Source organism: Lepidochelys kempii, chromosome 3, assembly GCF_965140265.1.
Source record: "Lepidochelys kempii isolate rLepKem1 chromosome 3, rLepKem1.hap2, whole genome shotgun sequence".
NCBI lineage: Eukaryota > Metazoa > Chordata > Testudines > Cheloniidae > Lepidochelys > Lepidochelys kempii.
The window spans coordinates 58,319,192-58,344,327 of NC_133258.1; the positions used below are offsets into that span (position 1 = coordinate 58,319,192).

Genomic DNA, 25,136 nt, shown 5'->3' on the forward strand with positions numbered 1-25,136 from the left:
CAAGTTAAACCAGAACATCTGGGGGGGGGTAGGAAAAAACAAGAGGAAACAGGCTACCTTGCATAATGACTTAGCCACTCCCAGTCTCTATTTAAGCCTAAATTAATAGTATCCAATTTGCAAATGAATTCCAATTCAGCAGTTTCTCGCTGGAGTCTGGATTTGAAGTTTTTTTAAGATAGCGACCTTCATGTCTGTGATTGCGTGACCAGAGAGATTGAAGTGTTCTCCGACTGGTTTATGAACGTTATAATTCTTGACATCTGATTTGTGTCCATTTATTCTTTTACGTAGAGACTGTCCAGTTTGACCAATGTACATGGCAGAGGGGCATTGCTGGCACATGATGGCATATATCACATTGGTGGATGTGCAGGTGAACGAGCCTCTGATAGTGTGGCTGATGTTATTAGGCCCTGTGATGGTGTCCCCTGAATAGATATGTGGGCACAATTGGCAACGGGCTTTGTTGCAAGGATAAGTTCCTGGGTTAGTGGTTCTGTTGTGTGGTATGTGGTTGTTGGTGAGTATTTGCTTCAGGTTACGGGGCTGTCTGTAGGCAAGGACTGGCCTGTCTCCCAAGATTTGTGAGAGTGTTGGGTCATCCTTTAGGATAGGTTGTAGATCCTTAATAATGCGTTGGAGGGGTTTTAGGTGGGGGCTGAAGGTGACGGCTAGTGGCGTTCTGTTATTTTCTTTGTTAGGCCTGTCCTGTAGCAGGTAACTTCTGGGAACTCTTCTGGCTCTATCAATCTGTTTCTTTACTTCTGCAGGTGGGTATTGTAGTTGTAAGAAAGCTTGACAGAGATCTTGTAGGTGTTTGTCTCTGTCTGAGGGGTTGGAGCAAATGCGGTTGTATCGCAGAGCTTGGCTGTAGACGATGGATCGTGTGGTGTGGTCAGGGTGAAAGCTGGAGGCATGCAGGTAGGAATAGCGGTCAGTAGGTTTCGGTATAGGGTGGTGTTTATGTGACCATTGTTTATTAGCACTGTAGTGTCCAGGAAGTGGATCTCTTGTGTGGACTGGACCAGGCTGAGGTTGGTGGTGGGATGGAAATTGTTGAAATCATGGTGGAATTCCTCAAGGGCTTCTTTTCCATGGGTCCAGATGATGAAGATGTCATCAATATAGCGCAAGTAGAGTAGGGGCTTTAGGGGACGAGAGCTGAGGAAGCGTTGTTCTAAATCAGCCATAAAAATGTTGGCATACTGTGGGGCCATGCGGGTACCCATAGCAGTGCCGCTGATCTGAAGGTATACATTGTCCCCAAATGTGAAGTAGTTATGGGTAAGGACAAAGTCACAAAGTTCAGCCACCAGGTTAGCCGTGACATTATCGGGGATAGTGTTCTTGACGGCTTGTAGTCCATCTTTGTGTGGAATGTTGGTGTAGAGGGCTTCTACATCCATAGTGGCCAGGATGGTGTTATCAGGAAGATCACCGATGGATTGAAGTTTCCTCAGGAAGTCAGTGGTGTCTCGAAGGTAGCTGGGAGTGCTGGGAGCATAGGGCCTGAGGAGGGAGTCTACATAGCCAGACAATCCTGCTGTCAGGGTGCCAATGCCTGAGATGATGGGGCGCCCAGGATTTCCAGGTTTATGGATCTTGGGTAGTAGATAGAATATCCCAGGTCGGGGTTCCAGGGGTGTGTCTGTGCGGATTTGATCTTGTGCTTTTTCAGGAAGTTTCTTGAGCAAATGCTGTAGTTGCTTTTGGTAACTCTCAGTGGGATCAGAGGGTAATGGCTTGTAGAAACTTGTGTTGGAGAGCTGCCGAGCAGCCTCTTGTTCATATTCCGACCTATTCATGATGACAACAGCACCTCCTTTGTCAGCCTTTTTGATTATGATGTCAGAGTTGTTTCTGAGGCTGTGGATGGCATTGCGTTCCGCATGGCTGAGGTTATGGGGCAAGTGATGCTGCTTTTCCACAATTTCAGCCCGTGCACGTCGGCGGAAGCACTCTATGTAGAAGTCCAGTCTGCTGTTTCGACCTTCAGGAGGAGTCCACCTAGAATCCCTCTTTCTGTAGTGTTGGTAGGGAGACCTCTGTGGATTAGTATGCTGTTCAGAGGTATTTTGGAAATATTCGTTGAGTCGGAGACGTCGAAAATAGGATTCTAGGTCACCACAGAACTGTATCATGTTCGTGGGGGTGGAGGGGCAGAAGGAGAGGCCCCGAGATAGAACAGCTGCTTCTGCTGGGCTGAGAGTATAGTTGGATAGGTTAACAATATTGCTAGGTGGGTTGAGGGAACCATTGCTGTGGCCCCTTGTAGCATGTAGTAGTTTAGAAAGTTTAGTGTCCTTTTTCTTTTGTAGAGAAGCAAAGTGTGCGTTGTAAATGGCTTGTCTAGTTTTAGTAAAATCCAGCCACGAGGAAGTTTGTGTGGAAGGTTGGTTTTTTATGAGAGTATCCATTTTTGAGAGCTCATTCTTAATCTTTCCCTGTTTGCTGTAGAGGATGTTGATCAGGTGGTTCCGCAGTTTCTTTGAGAGCTTGTGGCACAAGCTGTCAGCATAGTCTGTGTGGTATGTAGATTGTAATGGATTTTTTACCTTCAGTCCTTTTGGAACGATGTCCATTTGTTTGCATTTGGAAAGGATGATGATGTCTGTCCGTATCTGTACAAGTTTTTTCATGCAGTTGATAGATTTCCACTCCATACGGCTAAATGCAGTGCCTTGCACACCAGCAGGAGAGTGAATTTGTGTGTGGGGGTGGAGGGTGAGAAAACCTGGATTTGTGCTGGAAATGGCCCACCTGATGATCACTTTAGATAAGCTATTACCAGCAGGACAGTGGGGTGGGAGGAGGTATTGGTTCATATTCTCTGTGTATATATAAAGTCTGCTGCAGTTTCCACGATATGCATCTGATGAAGTGAGCTGTAGCTCACGAAAGCTTATGCTCTAATAAATTGGTTAGTCTCTAAGGTGCCACAAGTACTCCTTTTCTTTTTGCGAATACAGACTAACACGGCTGTTACTCTGAAACCTGTAATTGTGAAGAGAGTGTCACTTTGGATGGGCTATTACCAGCAGGAGAGTGAGTTTGTGTGTAGGGGAGTGGAGGGTGAGAAAACCTGGATTTGTGCTGGAAATGGCCCAACTTGATGATCACTTTAGATAAGCTATTACCAGCAGGACAGTGGGGTGGGAGGAGGTATTGTTTCATATTCTCTGTGTGTATATAATATCTGCTGCAGTTTCCACGGTATGCATCCGATGAAGTGAGCTGTAGCTCACGAAAGCTCATGCTCTAATAAATTGGTTAGTCTCTAAGGTGCCACAAGTACTCCTTTTCTTTTTGCGAATACAGACTAACACGGCTGTTACTCTGAAACCTCTCATGAATTTGTTTTTCCTGGCAAAAGCTAAAACAACATTGTTCCTGTGATGACAAATTGCTGTATGGGTTCCAGCTTGATTATACCAAACTTACGACACGTCTCCAATAAACTGACCACTCTATCCTCTGTGTTATTCCTGAACTTGTTCAGTTGCCTAGGGATACGTTGTTGTTCAAGATAAGTTTTCATTTCAGAGCCAGTGGTGTTTTGCTATCTTTGTGGTGTCTTTATTGAATCATCTCTGTACTTGAGTGCTAAATTCAGAGGTGCTATACAGAGTGACAGGAGTAAACATCTGTAAGTTGGAGTACACGGTGTAACTTACAAGAAGGGGTCAGAAGATAGAGCAGGAAAAGCAGCTCACAGAAAATTAAAGGCCCCTCTATTTGTGCTGACTTACTTGTACCACGCTTTGTGGTACCTTTGAATTTAGAATAACATCTTTTCTTTCATTGTCTGGCATCATGCTAAATGATTGTATGGCAATGGAGTACAATTTCCTACATCCTCTCCTATTGTACTGTTGTAGTGATGGATATAGTGATGTTGGTAGTTAGTTGTATTTGAAAAGATGAACCAACTCTGCTATTTTCATATAATAAGCAGAAAGTAAAGTTCTTTTTGCTGTTCCCAGAGATTTATCTAGAAGGCTAAGAAGACAGGGAGAGAGTATCGGTTTGTATCTAAAAGGAAGGTGGGGTATAATGACAAGTCTTTCCTTTTGTTGGGTATAATCACAAATCTGTCAAACCAATGTTTATTAGCACTTAATAGTAAAAGTTTTCTCACCATCTTGTAGTTGTTTTTGTTGTTCTAGGAATTTCAAAGTTGAGCTTTTCATTGTACCAAGTGCTTTTCTCCCTGAGGTGCTGAATTATAAACTCTTCCTCTGGTCCCTTTCCAGATACCTTGTCCTGCCAACCATGCTGGTGTACTGTGTTTCGGTGGGAAGATATTGCCATTATAAATCAATATCACATGGCAAGGTTCTCAGTCTTAAGGCATCTGACATTTATGTCTAACTCTCAGCAACTTCTAAATGCTTTGTGTCTGGCATGTTTGGTTCTCTACGCCACACCAGTCACTTCCCTTCCTTGGTGAATGTTCTCTAATGACTGTCACATGAAAGTGCTCATGGTCATTTAATCCTGACCTCAGCATCTTTGGTTTGGCTGTTCACATTTATACTTTCCTAAAATGTTGTGATAATCAGATCATCACCTGATTAGTCAGACCTTCCTGAAGAAATTCTTGTTCTACAACCCTTCTCCAGCTGTTTCAAGCTGCTGATGCACATCTCCTACACTAAATACATCAGGAATCCTCTGCAGTGGTGTCCAGTGTATGGGCTTCTTTTATATGTATACCACTGTCCTCTGCTAGACACACTGTCACATTTCCTTGTGTAGCTCACCTGGCAGAGGCCTGCATTTGTTGAACTGGCAGGTGAAAGCTCAGTTAGTGATATTTCTGATTTGTGTTTAGCTGATGACTGTCATGGTGTCTTTTTATTAATGAACTAGCTGATGTGATAAATTGGTCCTTATTAAGGTTTAAATAAATACATCTCTCTATTACACTGAGCCTAGAGTAAAATGCTAACCATCATCTATTTTGAATGTAGAATTGCTATAATATATCACACATAGGATCAAGGTAAATTTCTTAAATAAAACTACTTTGTGAGTAAAAATTCCTATTTGCTCTCCTTCCATATTCCCAGGTATGTGACTGTTTTTCCTTTCTAACTCTGTTAGTGTCATTGTCCAGAGTTTTTTTTCATTGCATTTCAGAATTGACAGGAAATATCTGCAGCAGTGCACATTATCAAACGGTAGAAGCTAGTTAGAAAATTCCTGCATTTCACGGAACTCACACATTTTCCTCAGTCAGGCCCTGCGAAGGTCTTAGTGGATGGCACTGTATCGTAAGACAAGCAGAGTTGCACTTGTAGCTTTCTGACACTTCCTGTATTCCTTTGAATATCACATACTGATCTGTCAACAAAAGGTATTCAGTGGCTACTGATGGCTGACACTGGACCACAAACAGAGAATTTTGAGAATCCAGATTTTAGACAATCACTACACTTAATATGATCTGTTCTCTAGAGTTCTACCATTATAGACTTTGAGATCAAGCCAACCGTCTTATTGAACTCATTTTTGCTGTACAGATTTCATCTATGTTTTGTGTTTGTACTCTCATAGCTCAACATTATTTACAATGTGAAACATTCAGTCACTGGTAGAAGGCGCAGATCTGTCCAAAGTCAAGAAGCTTTTGACTTAGATGTTGTCGTAAAAGATGACAAAAATGACATAAACCATTTTACCGTAAATGTATGTACAAGGTAAGTAACTCATTTGGTGCTTCGCTGCTTCTCTTGATCTGTACGGTATTGATACTATTTAAGAGGAGTGAAGTACTGTATGTATTTTTTAATGCCTGTGATTTAGATTTATATCTACTACAGAACAAATTAATGACTTCATAGAAGAGACCAATTATTAAATTCAGAAGCAAATATTTAAATGAACAAAGAGATATCTTATTAGATCTGAACAGATTATTAATTAACATAATTATAAAAAACAAAGCTGCCATTTGTCATCTCATTTTTTCGAAGTATGAGGGTTTCATAAAGGTTAGAGATATATGGAAGTGTTTATATGCACAATAATATCATTTGAAGTTTCAAAGGTTTCTGGTTATCTGTGCTGCTCAGCAATAGAAGATCTGCAGGTTTTATCTCCGAGCAATTTGTGAATAAGTAGAGCTGATGCAGAACATTTTTGACGGAATGAAATTTTGTCACAATATACTGTTTTGTTGAAACTGAAACATTTTGTGGCGATTGGTTTTGAGAAAAATTTTGTTAGGTGTGGGGAGAACAAGGCTCTCATATTCTGTAGCCTGGTATGTCTGAGACCCAAGTTCAAGTCCCTGCTCTGCCTGATTCAGAGTGATCTGCAATGAAAAACCTGTCTGCTCTGAGTCAGACAGAGCAAGGACTTAAACCCAGGCCAGTGCCCTAAGTACCAGGCTGCAGAGCATGACTGACACACACACAGCCCCCTGCCATTTCCCATATTGAAAAGTGCTCTGGTTTCTGTGTGAAAATGGACATTGTTCTTGCAAAAACATCAAAAGGTTTTGTTTTCATTCCAACATGGAACAAAGGGTACCAGTTGTGAAAAGTGTTTTTTGTGATGTGAATACATGTCCACTAGAAGTGGACTGAGATCATCAAAATCACTTCCTGTAAGCCACTGAACAGCCATAGGATATTATTAGCTTTTATATTTGGGTTAGCAGTGAACAGGTGGCATAGAACTGCCATATCTCATTAGTTACCTCTGAGCCATCCAGTCAGACAAGAGAACTGTGTTCTTAATTCCTTTGCTGGCTTTCTTTGTTACTTGGCATGACACTGAATATATATATTAAAGGGAAGCATTTAAAGAAAACATCTTTCTGTAGCAGTTTTCTCATTAGACACATCCTGTTGTGGTTAAAGAGCTCTGGATACTTCACAGAAAACCCTGAAGGACATTGTACTTGTATATTATATATTTACATTTTTCCCTTCTTTCTCTGCTTTACTACCAAGGACACTGGGAGAAAAACAATCTTTAAGCGCTTATCTGTTCCTGTTGAATATTTCCTCCCTTGAAATTGCAGCTCCCTTGTGACATTATAATCATTTCCATGCAAACGTGACCTTTGCAAACCATCACATTGTTCATGCTGCTTATTTTTTATACCCCTTCTCTGTACACCCTTTGTATGTTATTTATTTTAACTGTAAACTCTTCAGGACAATGTCTGTGTGTTACTCTGTTTGTACAGTGCCTAGCACAATGGGGCCCTGATCACAGTTGGAACTTCTTGCTTCACCATAATACAGATAATAAAGATATATATATATATGTGTATAATATATATATATATATATATATATAAATATAGCCAGATATGAGGTCAGTGCATAGAAGATTGACTTCATTGGGTAATAATCAACAGGAGCGTATAAAATCTTGAAACAAAAGTCCTGATTACATGTATATGTCTCTGATAATAACCCCAGTGATACAGGAGGGGGTCAGGGACACTGCAGTGTATAAGCAGAGCTGTCTGTAAACAGAATGTTTTTCAAAGTTTTCTGTGAAGTGAACTCCAGCACAAATTGTAGGCACTTCAGCAACATATTCTATGCTAAGTTACACCACGGGCTTGGGGGTAATCTTAGCTGGATGTCCCCATTTTCTTTCCCTGGCTGAGATATCTGATTCAGAGCTCTTGACCAATGATACAGCCTGGAAGGACCCCATCTCTCTCCTCTTCTGGGATGCTGAAAGGCACTGCCACTTTTGACATCTTTCTTTGTGCAGCCACTTCAGAATGGTACATGGTCATTCAGGACCAATCTCCATCAGTCTGGAGCCTAAGGTGCTCCACATGAGTCCTGATGATTCTGGGCCAATGCACCTTAGTGCAGGATTTGACCCTTAGAGTAACAGATATGTGCCTGGATCTGATAATCAGATGTTTTTTCTCTGATTAATGGGACACGGTTCATGCCATGTGTACTGAATGCCTAAATAATTTTACTGTTAGTCATTTTGGAATCCATATAACATGATGTGATTTTCCCTTTCAGCATAATCTAGAAATCATAGCAAGATGCAGGTTGTTAGTTCAGGAGAATTCCTAAGCTGTGGACTGGTTTGAGTAGTTATGGGTGTGCATCTTTGGTCAATGGCTGCAAACACCTCAAAGTTTTTTCCAATACCAGCCAGCAGAAATTCTGTATTGCTTCAGCCAGCTCTTGAGCAGACTTTGGCCAAAAGTACTAGGTTAACAGAATAACATTTGCCCACCATGTGTCATCTGCATGCTGTTGAACTTTGAGCATGTGATGTCTCACAAAATCTCCTAGTGGAAACTGTGCCAGGCTGACAATATCCTGCAACCTCCTGGATGAACCTTACAGAATTAAGATACATTTTATTGAATTAAGTTAAAGCTTATTGAATTAGGTTCAAAAATTTTGGGGCCTATTTTACTCAAAATGCTACTGTGTCTGTTATTGTGGCACTGTATATAACTCCTCAAGGAGGAGAGAGATGCTAATGTAATTCTTTCAGTTATCAGACTCTTTGAAGCTACCTTCTGGAGAGGTGCCCAAATATTCATTCAAACTAGATTTCCCAGGGACCAAGAGACAAAGAAAGAATTTTTGGATAAATAGCTTGGTTTTACACAGGCTCATTGCCTTCTTCCTGATCCAGCAAACGGACAGGACCCGTGGTCCACAGAGGGCCCCAATCCTTAGGGAATGGTTGGCAGGACTGGGCCCACTGAGGCTCCATAAGACTGGGTGCTTGTTCAGAGCTGAAGCTGAGATGAACTGGTAACACAAGGAAACCCTGCGGGTGGGGTGTTGAAGGACTGCTCCTGCCAGAGCCCATGTTAGTGCTGGGGTGATCTCTGGTAAACTTTATTAGAATGCGTGTAGATTCTTTCATGGTTTGTAATATTTTTTCTGCGTAGTCCTTCGACCTTAAGAATAAAATAGGCTGCATAGAAAAAGCTGTGTGGTAAATATAACTATGGGCAGTCCCACTGTTAACCATCCCTGAATAGACCGCAAGCAGGCCTGCTTGGGCAGCCTGCCTCTGCTGGGAATAACACAGTGATGGCAGGGAACTGTTCAGCCTGGAGATCCCCAGGTCCAAAAGGAAAGAGAACTGTGTCTCCACTCAAGAGGGGTGATGGAAGCCTGAGATTGGGTGCCCTTGTTGGACCATAGAAGGGGAATGCAGGTGCAGCTGCCCTGAACTGTGACAGCGGCGTGATGGATTTTTAGTTAGAAAACTTGCAGGATTGGTAGAGGAGCATGTGCTGTTGTTGCTAATTCTGGATGGCCTTGCCTCTGCATGCAGTGGGATTTCTGATGTCTCTAAGGAATAGGAAGGCATGCTCCATTAGCTCTACTCACTCTGCCCTCTGTGCTTACTGGCTACATATGCTTGATGTCTGTGCTCATTTGCTGCCCTCTGCTGCATGGTGCAGAGGGGAGCTACAGCTCCTAGACTGCTGGAGGAATGATCACATAACCCAAAGTTCCAGCCCAGGGTCTCCTTAATTCAGTTAAGAGACACGTTTTTCTTTTCACTTCTTTCCTTCTATCACTTGCCATTTTCTTAGCTGTGTATATGTGTGTGTGTGTTTTTAAGGGCCCATGTTACAGAGGAGACAATAGCTGGGACTATCCCCTGCCTCTCTCTGTTTTTTTGGAGGAAGGCACATGTGTAATTGTTAGGGGGTAGATCTGACTCACTTTTTTGGGGGGAGTACCAGGTTGTTTGGGTTGCCCATTGTTATTTTAGTGGTACCCAGGCTAGATAGATAGCTTGGATGTTTCTGTATCCTCTCAGCTGTAATTATAAACACAGACCTAATTACATCCAGTTCCAATTCAGTTATTTGTTTTCAATAGCAGCTACTTTGGCACAGTGCCTCATCCAACAGATGGTTTCCTCTGTTTCTAATCTCATAAGCCAACCGAAGTCAGCAGTGGTGCTGTATTTCTTTCAAAGTCCTATCTGTGTTCAATCAGCCATGCTGTCAGGCTTAATAGCATTGCTTTGTGAAAAGCAAGTCTTCCCCTTTTTTAAACCCATCCAAATCTACAAAGAAATAGTTTATTCAATTACTTTCAACTACTGTCAGGCATTCAAAATGCAGATTAGAGACATGTTCCATCCTCAATAACAATGGTGGTTTAGCCTCAGTGCCAAGGAAACAGCCTGTGCCACCAACTTTATTTAAAGAAGCAGTCTTGGCTGGACATGGAAGTGTTACATGTAGAAGAGAAAGCCATACATATATTTTGATAGTTTCATTGTGTACCACGGTATGTTACACTCCTGCTGAAGAGAAAAGTTTTCACGTCCACCATGTGATACTCAAACTGGCAGAAGATGCTATAATAAGCAATATTCAGGGGGAAATGGAAAAATTCAACTTGCTAAACTTTCTCTTTCCAAAACCAGATGGCTAATATGGAATGAACATTTTAAAATTGTATTGAAGGTTGGAGAGGTAATCAAGTGATTCCATTAAGTGAATTATGGACCCTTATTGGAGAAATAGGGAGCAAATTCAATAGACTCTTCAATCTATAAATTTACACAAAAATACCAGAAAATGGTAGCACCAAGTGATATAGTTTTAGAATCCTAGCAATGTACAGTCTGGCTTTTCTTGTAGGCCTCCTTTAAAAGTTGCAGATAATTATATTACTACTCTGCATTTTTGGGGCCCATGTCTACTCTTACTGCAGCCAAAGACAAAACTCCTTTTGGCTTCAGTGGGATCAGAATTAGGCTCCTGCAAATGGTAAATAACTGCAATACTTTTCTTTGCTCAGAGGTTAATCTACTCCTTGGCCATGTGTTTGAGGTTGCTAGGGGGAATTGAGATATAAATGTTTGTCTAAATTGTTAATTTTCAGAGTCTGTTAAATGATTCGCTTAAAACCTTAGAAATTCAACATCTGTCCTCAAACATATCATCTTTCCTTCATTTCCCAAATTCTATACTTTCTGTATTATAATGTGGAATGTAAATAGCAGAGCATTTCATTTTAATGTTAGAATATTTGATTTCTATTAAAAGTTTTCCTGTCTCCATTTTTTTAAAAGGTACTTGGGGTCTGGTGCATCTTCCAAGAGTGGTATGGCCCTCATGGAGGTTGATTTACTTAGTGGCTTCTCTGTATCACCAGATTTCATTTCATTAGATGATCCCGTTAAGAAGGTGGAAAAGGACAATGGGAAAGTCAACATATACTTAGACTCTGTAAGTTGAAAAAACAAGAAAATCCATTTGTAATGGCAGGTGCTAACCTCAACTCACCAGCTATTTGATTCAAATTCAGAAGGACACTTTTATAAAAATCACATCTTTTGAGGAGTCAGTATGGCTAAACCATTACTCACAACACTGTTGTCAATGGGACTGCATGTGTAGGTAAGGACTACTTAGATCAGAATGGGTTTGCTGGATTGAGCCCTTAGTAAATTGTTTGCTTACTTAAATGATCTGTGATTTGGCTAAATTTCCACCAAAGAGATCAGTTTAATGACCTAAATTCAGACTCTGGTCTTTAGAGGTGAGTTTTTAGACCATTAGCCAACCATCTAGTCCCCATCCCTTCCCTCACAACACCCTATCTAGAATTCTCTGAATGTATTTTTTTTGTATTTTTCTAGCTAAATGAAACACAGGTTTGTGTGGATATTCCTGCTATGAGAGACTTCAAAGTAGCAAATACTCAAAGTGCCTCCGTGACTATAGTGGATTACTATGAACCTAGTAAGTGTTAGTCATTCTTGATAGATCACTGTGATTCACAAGCTAAAATATGCAATTACTGTATTCATGAAAGCAGAGAAGATGTGAAGACCAGGAAAAGCCACTTGATACTTTACAAATGCTATAGGTTACTCTCCAGTTATCTGCAAATGTGTCAAGAGTTATAATGAATTACTATTAACTCTTTTAGTCTTAATGGAGCAGTTCTCAGCTAGTGTAGATCAGCATAACCCTATTGAAGCCAATTTATACCAGCTGAGAATCTGGCCTAGTGGTGTTTCCAAAACTACCAAAATGAAGTATGAACTCTGGTGTGGTTCAGTTACCAAGTTAATGATTATCTTCAGGTGGCCCTTCCATCTGTTTCTTATTTAAATACAGAGTTCATTAGAGGAGAGGGTGCCAGTATTTTGATTTCAATAGTTATGTAAAAAAGATGTACATGCAGAAATATTTCTCAGGTTCTGTTTTAGGTATGGCATGTGTTTTGACGAAATTCAGCAATGAATAAAACTCTTGGGTAAAGTTGGAGGCTGTGGGGAATCATGTGGAGGGGTGAGGTGGGGGGTGGGGAGAAGAGCTTAAGATAAGCCAGAGAAAATGGCAGGGGGCTGGGTCCTCCTATTACAAACTGACCTAAACTTTAATAAAGATTTGGGTTGTATACAGTTTTTATTGTCCATCCCTTAGTAGACCCAGAGGAAATCCAAATACTCCATGGCAGAGTGTTCTTTTACAAAGTACTCTATCTGGATGGAGGTAATTAATTCAGCCTATATTAAATAAATATAATCAAATCCTAGGGATCAAAATTAAAATGAGGAAGTGGCAAAAGTAATTAATTTATCCTGGCAATCTAAAGAGCGTTTAAGTCGTAAGGTGTTAATTAACACATTGTAACAATTTGTACATGACATGAATACATAATAGCTGGAATCTGTGGGCCAACTCCTGCAGTCCTTACTTTGGTGAAATTTCCATTAACCTTCAGGACTGACTGAGTTCTACAGGATTTAGCCTTTTATGTGTAACACTGATGATGAGCTAATCTCCAAAAATGACATAGTGAATGTTTAATATTTTTGAATTTACAGTGCATAAATAAATTGTAGACTTATAGAAATGTAGGGCTGAAAGAGAACTCAACAGGATGTCAAGTCCACTCTCCCACCCATGCTGGGAAAGGATTAAGTATATCTAGATCATCCCTGACAGGTGTTTGTCTAACCTATTCTTAAACCCCTCCAATAACAGTGATTCCAAAACCTCTCTAGGTAACCTGTTCCAGTGCTTAACTATCCTTACAGTCAGAACGTTTCCCCTAATATCTAACCTAAGTCTCTGTTGCTGCAAACTAAGCTGATTACTTCTTGATCTACCCTTAGTGAACATGGAGAGCAATTGATCACTGTTCTCTTTAAAACAACCTTCTATATATTTGAGTACTGTTATGTCCATCTCAGCTTTCTCTTCTGTAGACTAAACATACCCAATTCTTTCAACCTTTCCTCATAGGTCAGATTTTTCTAAAACTTTTATATTTTTGGTTGCTCTCCTCTGGACTCTCTCCAATTTGTTCACATCTTTCTTAAAGTGTGGTGCGCAAAACTGGACACAGTATTCCAGCTGAGGACTCACCAGTGCTCAGTGGAACAATTACCTTCTGTGTCTTATGGATATCATTCTTGTTAACACATCCCAGAATAACATTAGCCTTTTTTGCCACACATCACACAGTTGACACATATTCAATTTGCGATCCACTATCACTTCCCTATCCTTTTCAGCAGAACTGCTGCCTAGCCAGTTATTCCTTATTTTACATTTGTGCATTTGATTTTCCTTCCGAAGTGCAATGCTTTGCACTTGTATTTACTGATTTCAGACAAATTCTACAATTTATGAAAATCATTTTGAATTCTAATCCTGTTCTCTAAAGTGCTTGCAACCCCTCCCTTCTTGGTGTCATCTGCAAATTTCATGAGCATACTCTCCATTCTGTCCTCCGAGTTGTTAATGGAAATATTGCAGACCAGAGCCCCGCAGGACCCCACTTGATATGACTTCCCAGTTAGACAGCATACCACTGATAATTGCTCTTTGAGTGTGGTCTTTCAGCCAGCTGTGCATCCACCTTATACTGATTTCATCTACACCATATTTTCCTAGGTTACTTATGTGAATGTCATGTGAGACTATGTCAAAAACCTTGCCAAAACCAAAATGTATCATGTCTACTGCTGCCCTCCTATGTGTTAACCCTGTCAAAGAAGGAAATTAGGTTGGTTTGCCAGGATTTGTTCTTGACAAGTCCATGTTGGCTATCACTTTGCTTATTATCCTCTAGGTTTGAACACACTGACTGTTTAACAAGGCATCACTTAGTGGCATAAAAAGTGAAGGTGTAATGTACAATTACATCTTGTACTGTTGTATAAAAACTACAGTATAAACCACAAATACTCCACAGTGTTAACCCTAAACAAAGAAAAAGATTGCTTTGCATATTATTCTAGAAGCAGGCCATTCCGAGTGCTGTGTAGGAAATCACCAATATAAATTAGTGAAGCAGCAATTTTGCCAGTGCATGTGATTACAGTCAAAGTAATATTGTCCATGGTGTTCATTAATCAGGTATCATAGACAGTACAATAGCCTCTGTGCCAGGACTCTGGCAAGGGGTTTTGTGAATCTTCCCCCATGCTGTGTTAATAAGCAGAGTTCCATCCCATATGACATATGCCAGGTGCTTTAGTGCATTAAGTGTCTGGAATTTTCTATCCTCACCCACAGTTGCTGAGAGAAAAACGTTGAATGTGCACGTTGGTTGTAAGGGTGTGAGCAGAACCTTGTCTAATCTGATTAACTGTCTCTATGCCAGGGTTCTGATGAGGAGCTTGGAGAGCTCTTATCTCCTGGGTGTGTCAAGCAATGTTTTATCTACAGCTGGCCATGACATTACATTTCCTTTCTGCAAAATTTTTTTTGAGGCTTTGGAAAAATTTCCATCCTGAATCGGGATGAAAAGACAAAACCATCGCATTTTTTGCAGACATGAAATCCTGCAGCATTTCATTTCAGAATTACTGAACCATACAGCCGGTACGGTTTTCTGTCTCCAAGGCAAAATGTGCGCATCAGGCTCCCCGGGAGACCTGGCTCTGGTGGGCTTCAAAGGAGCCTGGGAAGCCTGGCTCCCAAGCTCCCCATCACATGGGTTGCAGCCTGGCAGCCCAGCAGGAGAGCTGCCAAGGAGCCAGGGAGCTTGGGAGCTGGGGTCCCGGGGCTTCCAGGCTCCTGCTTGTGAGCTCAGTGGCCTCCTAGGTGGGTTGCCTAGGAATCAGCATGTTCTGGCAGAATGTTTCAGTGTTGACAAATTGGCATTTTCCAATGGAAGAATAGTCAGAAGATTTCCAATCAGCCCTAGTTTTCTCTGTGACTGTGGATACCTGAACATGTGCAGTTCAAACTACCTTTTTGTAAGGGTTTGTGCAAGTACATTGCAAAAACTTCAGGGATGGCAGAAAGTGCACATAAAAAGGGGCAAAGATTCATGTCTAAATTTGAGCAAATACAAGGTATTTTTGCAGTATTTGCCCCAGTCTGCATTAGTGTTTGGTCCCTATGAAGTTAAATAATCTCTTTGCTATTATTGTTTGTAGCTGCAATATACAGCTGTAAGTTATTATTTTTTTCTGAAGCATTGGCCAACTGGTGGTGATGGATTTGAATTAAAAGCATTGTTTTCCTCTTGCATTCTAGATTCCACTAGAAGTCATAGCATTTCAGTGGCTTGGTTCATCCCAAGTATTTATTTTAAGAAAGAAACCTGAACAAAATATCTCAACCAGCTATGAAAATGCAGGCTAAATATTTGTTTGTTTGACAATGATTTCCATTAAGATCAGAAGCTGATGCTTACTAACCTCTTTGGACAGGGAGAAGAGCAACGAGAAGCTACAATTCAGAAGTGATGCAAGGCTTGACATCTTGTGTCTTCTGTGAAAATGACTGCAGTCTTTGCAAAAGAGATACGGACTCCAGTAATGGCTCTCCAGGAATGCACCAGCACTTTTCAGCGATTTCCCTGTTCTGCTTATTGTTTGTGATCCAGGCAGGCTTGCTACAGAGTTGGATGGTGTAAGAAGACACGTTTATGTAGCACTTCTGAGATTTCCATAAATCACCCAAAGAAAGTTTTATATTAATAAGGGCTGAAGCATCACCCAGAGATATCAGAGACTAGCCTCCCATTGTGTTCAGTAGAAGCAGGATTGGGCCCATAGGCTAACTTGCTGGGTCAGAAAAATGTTGTGTGTTTCTACTGGACAAATTTAACAAATTCTTAAATGCTTTTTTTTCATGCTGTAGTTATTTACATTTTCTAAAGAAATACAGAATTAGATTAAGTGAGAAAACAATTAAGACTAACTTTCTATTTTCCAAATGTTCTTTTTCTCCTTTCAGCATTATTTTTGTTTTGCTTACTGTTTTTGGATGGGTGTTAAACATTAAGGAATAATGTTAGTTTCTGGAATTATTCAGAAAAATTATCTACCCTTTGATTTGACTTTCAGTAAGCATAACTGTGGGTTTGTATCAGTACCCTGCTCAGTTCTGTTCTGCACACCTAAGGCTACTTAATACTGAACTCCATTGTACACGTTCATGATTGGACAATCGGAAAAGTAAATGGAGCTATCTACAAAGCCGTTATGGGAGCCAGGAAATGATGCATTCACAAATGGCTGATAATCAAAAAACCATCAAATCTTTTTATCATGGCAAAGAAGAGAGCTTTTGCCAGTTTGTAAGTTACATATTTTTTAAAAATAAGCTATTCAAAGGTTTCAGACATTTTAAAAACTCTTTACATTGAAAGAAGGCTTTGATTCTTACAGTGAAATTTGGCAAGCAGGGACTCTACCCCTGGGACTTTATTTCTGAATATCCTAAATAATAATAATAATAATAAACACAACTTCCCTCCTCATAGTGAATGATCTAGCCATTGAACTCTGGGAATTGGCAAAGAAATGGGATTGATACCCAGGTGCTGACTGGCAAACCTGTGGGTAGCAGCAGGAGTCCAGGATCAAAGTTGGCTTGACCCAGTTCTGGTGTCCTTGAGCCTTGTAGAAAAGCCACTCTGGAGGACCTCTGTTACAGGAAGCATTGGCCGACTGAACAGGGGTGCTCGGGCCTGTGTTCCTTATGTTAACGATACAGGCATCCTTAGCCAGCAACAGCTATGCAAAGAAACACCTGCTGCTGCACAGTTTTAGTATCTGATCCTGCAAACCATAACTCCCATTATTGATTGCAGGAAGGGCTTGTAGGAGTAGATTAAGTGGAGTGAGTGAGTGTGTGTGTGTATATGCTTATCTTTAAGCATATAAGCCTATGCTTCAGTGCTTTACTAGAGTGGGACTCCAGGGAGGGAGGGTAGGAGCTCCTTATTCCAGATTATGGACCTGCATTTAGGCCTAAATCTGCACTCCATACTCAGGTAGAATTCAATGTGTAGTCTTTGAAAGTTCTGCCAGAGTTGGACGATAGGATCCGTTTCTGCTTTTGCCGTGAGCACCTGTTTGTTGGGTAGTTATGCCCCCATCCCATCCTTACCAAAATTGCCCATAGTATTTAATTTGACTGTTTTTTTAAAGCAACCAAAATGATAACAGTTATTATAAATACAGAGCAACTGCAGTTGTGACAGAAATAGAGACAAGACAAAATTTTAAAGTTACGGCTATTATTTGCCCTTCATACACACTCTTGTGTAATAAGTCTCTCTGTGTGTAATTAATTGACAGAGTCGTTTTGACTTTCTTGAGTATTGTTTTCATCCAACTATTGCTATTGCTTAAAATGTATATATTTTTGTAATATTTTTTAAAGAAAAGGGATTAGTTCAGAGCCGCATTGTGTAGAGGGATATAAGGATTTTCCGCACAGGGTGTTACCTGCCGAGATTTTCTTTAAAATCAAATTGTAGCTTAGGAATATACAAAAATTGCCTAAACCGTGTGTGTGTGTGTATATATATATATATACAGAGAGAGAGAGTTTTTTAAAATTTTTCATAAATGTGGGGTCTCATTTTGGGTCTGATCCAATGCTCATTGTAGTCAGTGTGCCTTCCCATTGATTTTGATGTGTGTTGTATCCGGGTCACTGAGTAATTGAATAGTATTTTACTCTGAGCTGGATTGTGTCTCACTTGTATCTTACCCATTGAAATCAATGAGGCTCCTTCTGAGTACAATACCATGCTCCTGAATAAAGGTCTGGAATCTGTGAGCAGTTCCATTGTTTTAGTGGGACCCAAAATTAATAGGAAATCAAGACCCCAGTATAAATATTCTTCCGCTTCCTGTGCCTACCAAGTCCAGTTTATCAGTCAGCTCTTTGGTCCCAAGTATAGAGCATGGGCAGTCACAGATAGTGTATGCTGTGGAAGTTATTTTTTCACTTTGTGTTGGAATATACTGACTCGGTGAACTTCAAGAACACTTCTTCTTTCACCTCACACTCTGGTTCTGGTGGGCAGCCATTGGGTCTGTTGACATGTCATGTTCCTCAGATTTATTCTAAATTTCCAGAACACAGAGCCCGCTACTTTTGGCTTCTACTGTACATAAAGCTATCAAGAGGAAAATTGATATGTGGTTAATATTATGAGAAAGAGGCTTGTTTTCCGGTGGAAAAGTACTGGAGATGAACTACTACTTTCTATCAGTAGATGGTGGGGAAAAAACCCTGAATTTTTTGCAGTGAATCGTAGCTTCCCAAATACTCTCCAGAAACACAGGTTCAGATTGCTTTTGTCTAATTTTTTTGCAGTGTAGCTTGTATTAGTGTTCACTTAACTTTGTTTTCTCAGAAACTACACATGTTTTAAACAGTTCTTGGCTGTCTAATGAACAACACTAAGAAGCATCAGTCATGCGCATCCTGTCATGAAAAGTGTCAGGATCAGTATATGAACAGTCCTTTTTTATGTACAGCAGGGACATCATTAAAAAAAATCCAGATCTGTCTCCGCACTAAAGAATATTGATGGGGCATGAACATGCACAGCACGTAACTTGCCATGTAAAACAGAATATTGACTCTGAGGGATCTTTAATCTGTACACTCCATTGACAAGAATGATGTCACCACATTGCTTTTTATTCATAGCTAATGCCTATAGTTTTGTATCAGAGTCATGGGATAATTTTGTAAGTATTCTGATTTTGTATTTTATATTTGCAGTGGATGTATCTGAGGCAATCACAGTAGTGGACTCTCTTAAAGAGCAATGTTAAGACAATGCTTTTGAACAGGAGTCCTGTTGTGTGTTGTCTGATGGTTGCTGTGCGTTTGAAAAACATTGTGTGTTTCAGTATTCTTCGAAGCTCCCAGAAGTGACCATACAATGTATTTAAAACATTTGGGGCCAAATTCTACACTCACTTTCATCCATACAATCTCACTCTAAGCAATGAAGCTGCATGGTGATAGCTGAGGGAAGATTTTGGACCTATATGTTTAAAATTTTGTATGTATCTCATATAGAAGGCTTGTATATGTTGGATTATATCATTGTAGGGTCAACTGGGCAATGTTTCCCCTTAGCTGTGAGTACTTCATAATGACTATACATGGACTGTGAAGTTTGCTCACGGGGGCAGTTCAGTTACTGCCAGGGTTCCCAGCCAGGACCCCCCTGCCACTACAGCGACTACAGTTTGTCAGACTTCGCCATACAAACATCGTGATACATCTTAGAGAGAGATCTAGCTGAAAGGTACAATTTTGAAAATCACCTAACTATCACTGACTTCCAATGGGACTTGGGCTCCTAAGTGACTTATGAAAATGGAGTTTATGCACCCTCAGTCATTTTTAGACACTTTTCAAAATTTTACTCCTGGAGCATGTTCCATAACCCATTGACTTGAATGGATTTAAATAGGTCCAGGGATTCTGTATGTGTATACGGTGTAACTACAATACAGTGTAGGAAGAATAGTCTGTTAAGAATATGTAATATATTAATAGCTTTAATTTGCAGAATTTGTAAAATGAGAGCTAAATTTGAAAAGGGTTGACTGTATGAAAGACTAAAGTCACTAAGGTCATTGGCTACTTTGCTCCCTTTTCCATCTCAAACTCTGAGGAGAGAGGTCAAATTCACTCTTATTGTATTGTGCTTAATTTGGCCATCATAATAGTTTATCCTTTTCTAATGTGGCCATTACATTTTCTATAGATACTTTCTCCCTTTATACAGGGCACTGTTTATGTTTTTCTCCTGCCTGTTTTGGAACATGGTAGAAGAATTTTATTAACTACAGCATTATGGAAAAGTACTATAGAATTTAAAAGAAAACAATGACCTTTGTATAATCATTTTGAAACTATAGAATTTAATAGAGAATTATATCCCTATTAAAGAATTTATATAGGATGGTCCAAAAACATATGGAAAGGATTTTACTTGCTAGTCAATTGAATTCTGCAGATTTATATTTTCTATAGAAGCCTATTGTTTTAATCCATATTAAATTACATAGCACTTACCCATAGTCCTGCTTCCAAGGTTTTCAAGGACTGTATGTCCCCAGTAATTTATGGATGTGAATACAACAGCAGTTATTGTCTACTTGATCCATTCTCTTGTTAGTTCCCCCTGGGTAAAAAAAGCTATTAGGCTCCATATGTTTGATTTCAACAGTACTTCTTAGAGCAAGTTTATTCCGATTTTGTATGCCATTTTGCAACATCGTTGCACTACTATTTTATGCAATGAAGTCTGATAGCTTTAGTGTATCTGACCATTCCAAATATCTTATTCTTTCTTGTTGTCACTATTTGATTTCTGATGTGTAAAGTGTTAATTTGTAACTGTACTGCAGAGTACTATATATGTATAACCAGAGATGCTGAATGAAGAATTCTCTTTAGCTTTACATAATGCGTTTGTTTCTGTATTTCTTGGTAATTTCACAAAATCTTAATGAACAATGCTCAGCTCTCATGTCAGGCATTTTTTATGGATCAATTTTTATTGTGGTTTTTAATATTTTAGGTGAGTTTGATGCTAATGTAAATAAGGAACTATAAAAGCACTGGCTAACGAGCAGCATAGTATAGGCAGATGTACTATACATTTCTTCCCAGCTTTGCTACTGCACATCAGTTCTGGTCTATTGCATCTCAACTGATTTAGGTATTGAGGCCATAGCCAATTGTTCCAGAATTCTTGTTGCTTTGAGATATGGGCAAGTATCTGCTTTGATCTATACTGAGGTCATGTGCATATTTTCACTTCTAGTCAAATCATAGATTTCTAAAAGAAAATCTTTGCTTTTTAAAACTATTGTGTAAAGACTGCGGCCAATTGGTTTTTGAAATGTATAAGTTCTTTATGGTGAATGTTATGGGATTAAATATAGACTAGTCTATGTAAGAATTTTAGAGATTAAAATTGCTTTATTTTTATTCAGATACAAATTATGATGCCCACTGGAAATTCTATTAAAGATTACATTAATTTTTGACAAGTTGTTTGCCTAGTTATTCTAACCAAAGAAATTCTGCTAGGGTGACATCATTCAACAATGATGTGATCATGCTCATGCTGAAATTAGTGGGAGTGTTGCCATTGTCTTCAACAGAAACAGATCCATATGGAGTTCACTGCATGTGGGTCTAAGTGCTAATAATGAGCCCCATGAATGACACTGTTTCTTTGAGTAGATGCAGAAATCTTCCCATGCAGAGTTTATTGCAGGACTGGGGCTTATGCTGGCAGCAAGAGAAGACAATTCAATCCTTACACTGTACTACAGTATTTTATGAAATAATAATAGAATTAATTCAACTGATTTTTTCAGATTTCCCATGCTTTAGAAAACTTTTTTCCCATGGGGAATTACAACCAGCTTGAAAGCAGTCCTTAGTTTTGAAAGTAGTTAAAACTTCAAGTTGTTAAACTTGAGCTGTCCTGGAGGTAAAAATCAATGAATCCACCAGATCAGTTCAAAGCTTTCAAAAATACAGTGCTGGTTTTAAAACAATATATTACCTGGAGCTTTAACTGGGATAATTAACAACTTACGGAAAACATACTTACCATCAGATGGCAGTAGATGATTAGAGAAACTCAGAATATGTCTAAATTATTTCTTGTATTTTCATTCCATGGGTATAAATGTTGCAGGCCTGAAGATATTTTCATCCACTATGAGAAGATTAATAATAAAATAATTAAAATACTGTGCTTAATCCTTTCCCCATATGTTTTTTAGTTGTGTTCTTATCCTTAACACATAACTTATGCTTACAAATTTGTTTCTTATAACAGAGGGAAACATCCCCAGAGTGGTAGATGGTTTCATAGTTTTCGGTTTTCTAAAAATATTTTTTTCTCAAACCCAAGAGAACCATTGTCTTTACAGTATTTTTCTATCTTTCTAATGCCAAATGTCTGCTTTTGAGTCCCCCTCCCCCAAATGCCTAAATGTTCCTCATTACTTGTACTTTGGGAAGTAAACAGTGGTAATTTTTAAGGTCAATGAGAACTTTAGCAGACAGTGATCTTAAAATTTGTGGAATGTTTATTTACTACTAATAAAAACAGTGGATACCGTATTTACGCGTTAAAGTGCATCTTCTGCAAATCATCTTTTCCCTGTTTTAGTTTATGTACCTGTAATTTTGATTTTGTTCTCTGTCTGTGTTGTACTGCTTTGATCCTAGCATGAACAGAATAGTCTAATGACTAGTGCAACATGTAGGACAAAGACCTAACTGATTAACTACAGTTTATGGGCAACGGGAGATGAGCACATATAATTAAAGGCAATTGCTAACCCTATGCCATCAACACACCATTGGATTCCAACTTGTTGCCATTCCATTCAGAGCCAAAGACTAGCATTCAAAAGCTTTTCCTTTTAGTACTGCATTTGATCTTCTTGTTATCAAGCAACACGTATTGTGTGGGCACAGGAACTTAGAATGTGCAGACCTGCATCTACCACAAAGTAGTTCGGGTAAGATTCCGTGCTGCACCTGTAAGATGGATGAAGAGGGTGGAAGAGCTAAACTGACTTAAAGGTTGTGTCTACAGTGCAATTAAACACCCGCGGCTGGCACACATCAGCAGACTTGGGCTTGAGGGGCTGTAAAACTGCTGCATAGACATTACGGCTCAGGCTGGAGCCTGGGCTTTGGGACCCCATGGGCATTTAACTGCAGTGTAGACAAACTCTGGAGTGGCTCCCGGTATAGCTTAGACCAAGGGTCTCAAACACGCAGCCCACGGGGTTATTTCCTGCGGCCTGCCAAGCTTCCTGCATCCCTTCCACCTCCCCGGAGTTATTTCCTGTGGGCCGCCAAGCTCCCCCCACCCCGCTCCTCCTCCCTCAGCACACCGCGTCCCTGCTCCTCTGCCTATCTCCAGGCGCTTCCCCCCACCAAACAGCTGTTTGGCGGCGCTTAGTGCTTTCCAGGAGGGAGGGGGGAGGAGCAGGGAGCCAAGCGCTCAGGGGAGGAGGTGGAGAAGAGGCGGGGCAGGGGCGGGGATTTGGGGAAGGGGTTGCAATAGGGGCAGGGAGGAGGCGGAGTTGGGGCAGGGACTTTGGGGAAGGGGTTGGAATCAGGGTGGGGAAGGGGTGGGAAGAGGCAGGGCGGGGAGCAGGGCCTCATGGAAGGGGTGGAGTGGGGGTGGGGCCAGGGCGGACTTTTGTACCTTTATATGAAAAGGTGTCAGTGATGCGGACCTCGGGCCAATGTACTAGTCCTCATGTGGCCCTTGTGGTGATTCGAGGTTGAGATCCCTGGCTTAGACAGTCCTGAGGGACAGTATAAATTATGGCAGCCTCCCTGGATTGACCTCTGGGCCGAGGGCTGCCTGCAATCTCTGCATAGCTGCATGCTGTGGCCCTGGCCCTTGACATGTCCCTCCCACCCCCTGCCTTGACAATGGTATGACCTCACAGCGGAGCTTACCTGAGGATCTAAGGAGGCAGACTTATGGCTGTCTTCTACAGTGCCTACCATAGGGAAATCTTCCCCTTAGCCTTCAGAAACAGGAAAATTGAGCCATGTAAACAGGCTGTAGCTATCAAAACAGCCATAATGGGCATGTTCTTATTTAATGTTTTTCTTTCCCCAGTTGCTGTATGCAAGACTCACAAAATAGGGGCTAAAACAGTGAAACGGATTATACATAAAAAAACCCTGTCAAATGCACAATTAAAGGAACTAAGAAAATAGAGAGAATTTTTCATAGAATCACAGAAATGTAGGGCTGGAAGGGACCTTGAGAAATCATCAAGTCCAGCCCCCTACACTGAGGCAGGACTTCCATAGAGATGTGCTCTAATTCAACCACGTGTTACTGGGTTTGATCATACCATCAAGCGAATCATAATTAATTACAGCAAATTTTATTAAATGGATATTAAACCTCATGCATCAAATCAATCTCTGACTAACAGAGATCAGGAGAAAATCTAACATGCGAGGGAAGATTGTTTCTGTACCTTCCTCTGAAGCATCTGGTACTGGCCACTATCAGAGATAGTGGGCTCCATGGACCTTGAATCTGATCCAAAATGGCAAAGCCTATGTTTTTATACTGCAGAAATTACTGAGTGAAATTGTCTGGCCTGGGTTGTGCAGCAAGTCAACTTAGCTGATCATAACTGTCCCTTCTGTCCTTAAAGTCTATGACAATAGAGGACAGTTCTGCAGGAGGAAAGACTGAATAGCCCATGAGCTTTTTTTCCTCAGTCCCTCTGATTCCATGATATTTGGGTATGATTCCATTGGTCCAGGCCAGAGCCAGCATTTGATCAAACAGTTGCAATGAGGAATAGATTTATTTATATACAGAACTTGTTTGTGTTTATGTTCCTGCTTGCAATTTACATTTTGTTTCTAATTTGTATCTTGTATTTTACATACAGCATGCTGCATTTGGAATCTAGTTTTTTCCTCATTTGGCTTCAGTTTGTTTAACTCACCTATGAAATCTATATTGCTGATTTTTTTAGTTCCTTCCAAGTTTGCCTTCAAGCATTTTTTATTCTAGCTAGCTGGAGTTCTGTTATTACGCCTCATTTCATACCTGTGCCATATAACTTCATAGATGGGCAAACTGAGGTAAAGAAAGATGACCCAGGTGAGAGAGAGAGAGAGTGGCAGGGCCAAAATAGAACCTCAGATGCCTTGTATCAGACTCTAACCATTAGGCTTCACTGCTTTCCATTGTAAAGCGCAATTATATTTGTGAAAGGTGTCCTAAAAATCTAGAGCAGCTGTTACTTCTCAGCTTGGTGCTCCAGAACAAGGAGTATTGTGTGTTATGTGCCTGGCCATTGCACAGTGCAGACGTGGG

The 25,136-nt window shown here is 40.3% G+C and overlaps 1 protein-coding gene across 1 annotated transcript in view; it reads left to right on the forward strand.

Moving 5' to 3' along the window:
- Window positions 1–21,246, forward strand: part of CD109 (CD109 molecule) — a 132,956-nt gene extending 111,710 nt beyond the window's left edge. The window contains exons 30-33 of the mRNA XM_073336464.1: window positions 5,563–5,705; window positions 11,065–11,221; window positions 11,635–11,737; window positions 15,676–21,246. Coding sequence (XP_073192565.1) covers window positions 5,563–5,705; window positions 11,065–11,221; window positions 11,635–11,737; window positions 15,676–15,881 — 609 coding nt within the window. The 3' untranslated portion in view covers window positions 15,882–21,246. The remainder of the gene's footprint in view (window positions 1–5,562; window positions 5,706–11,064; window positions 11,222–11,634; window positions 11,738–15,675) is intronic.
- The last annotated feature ends 3,890 nt before the right edge of the window (window positions 21,247–25,136 follow it).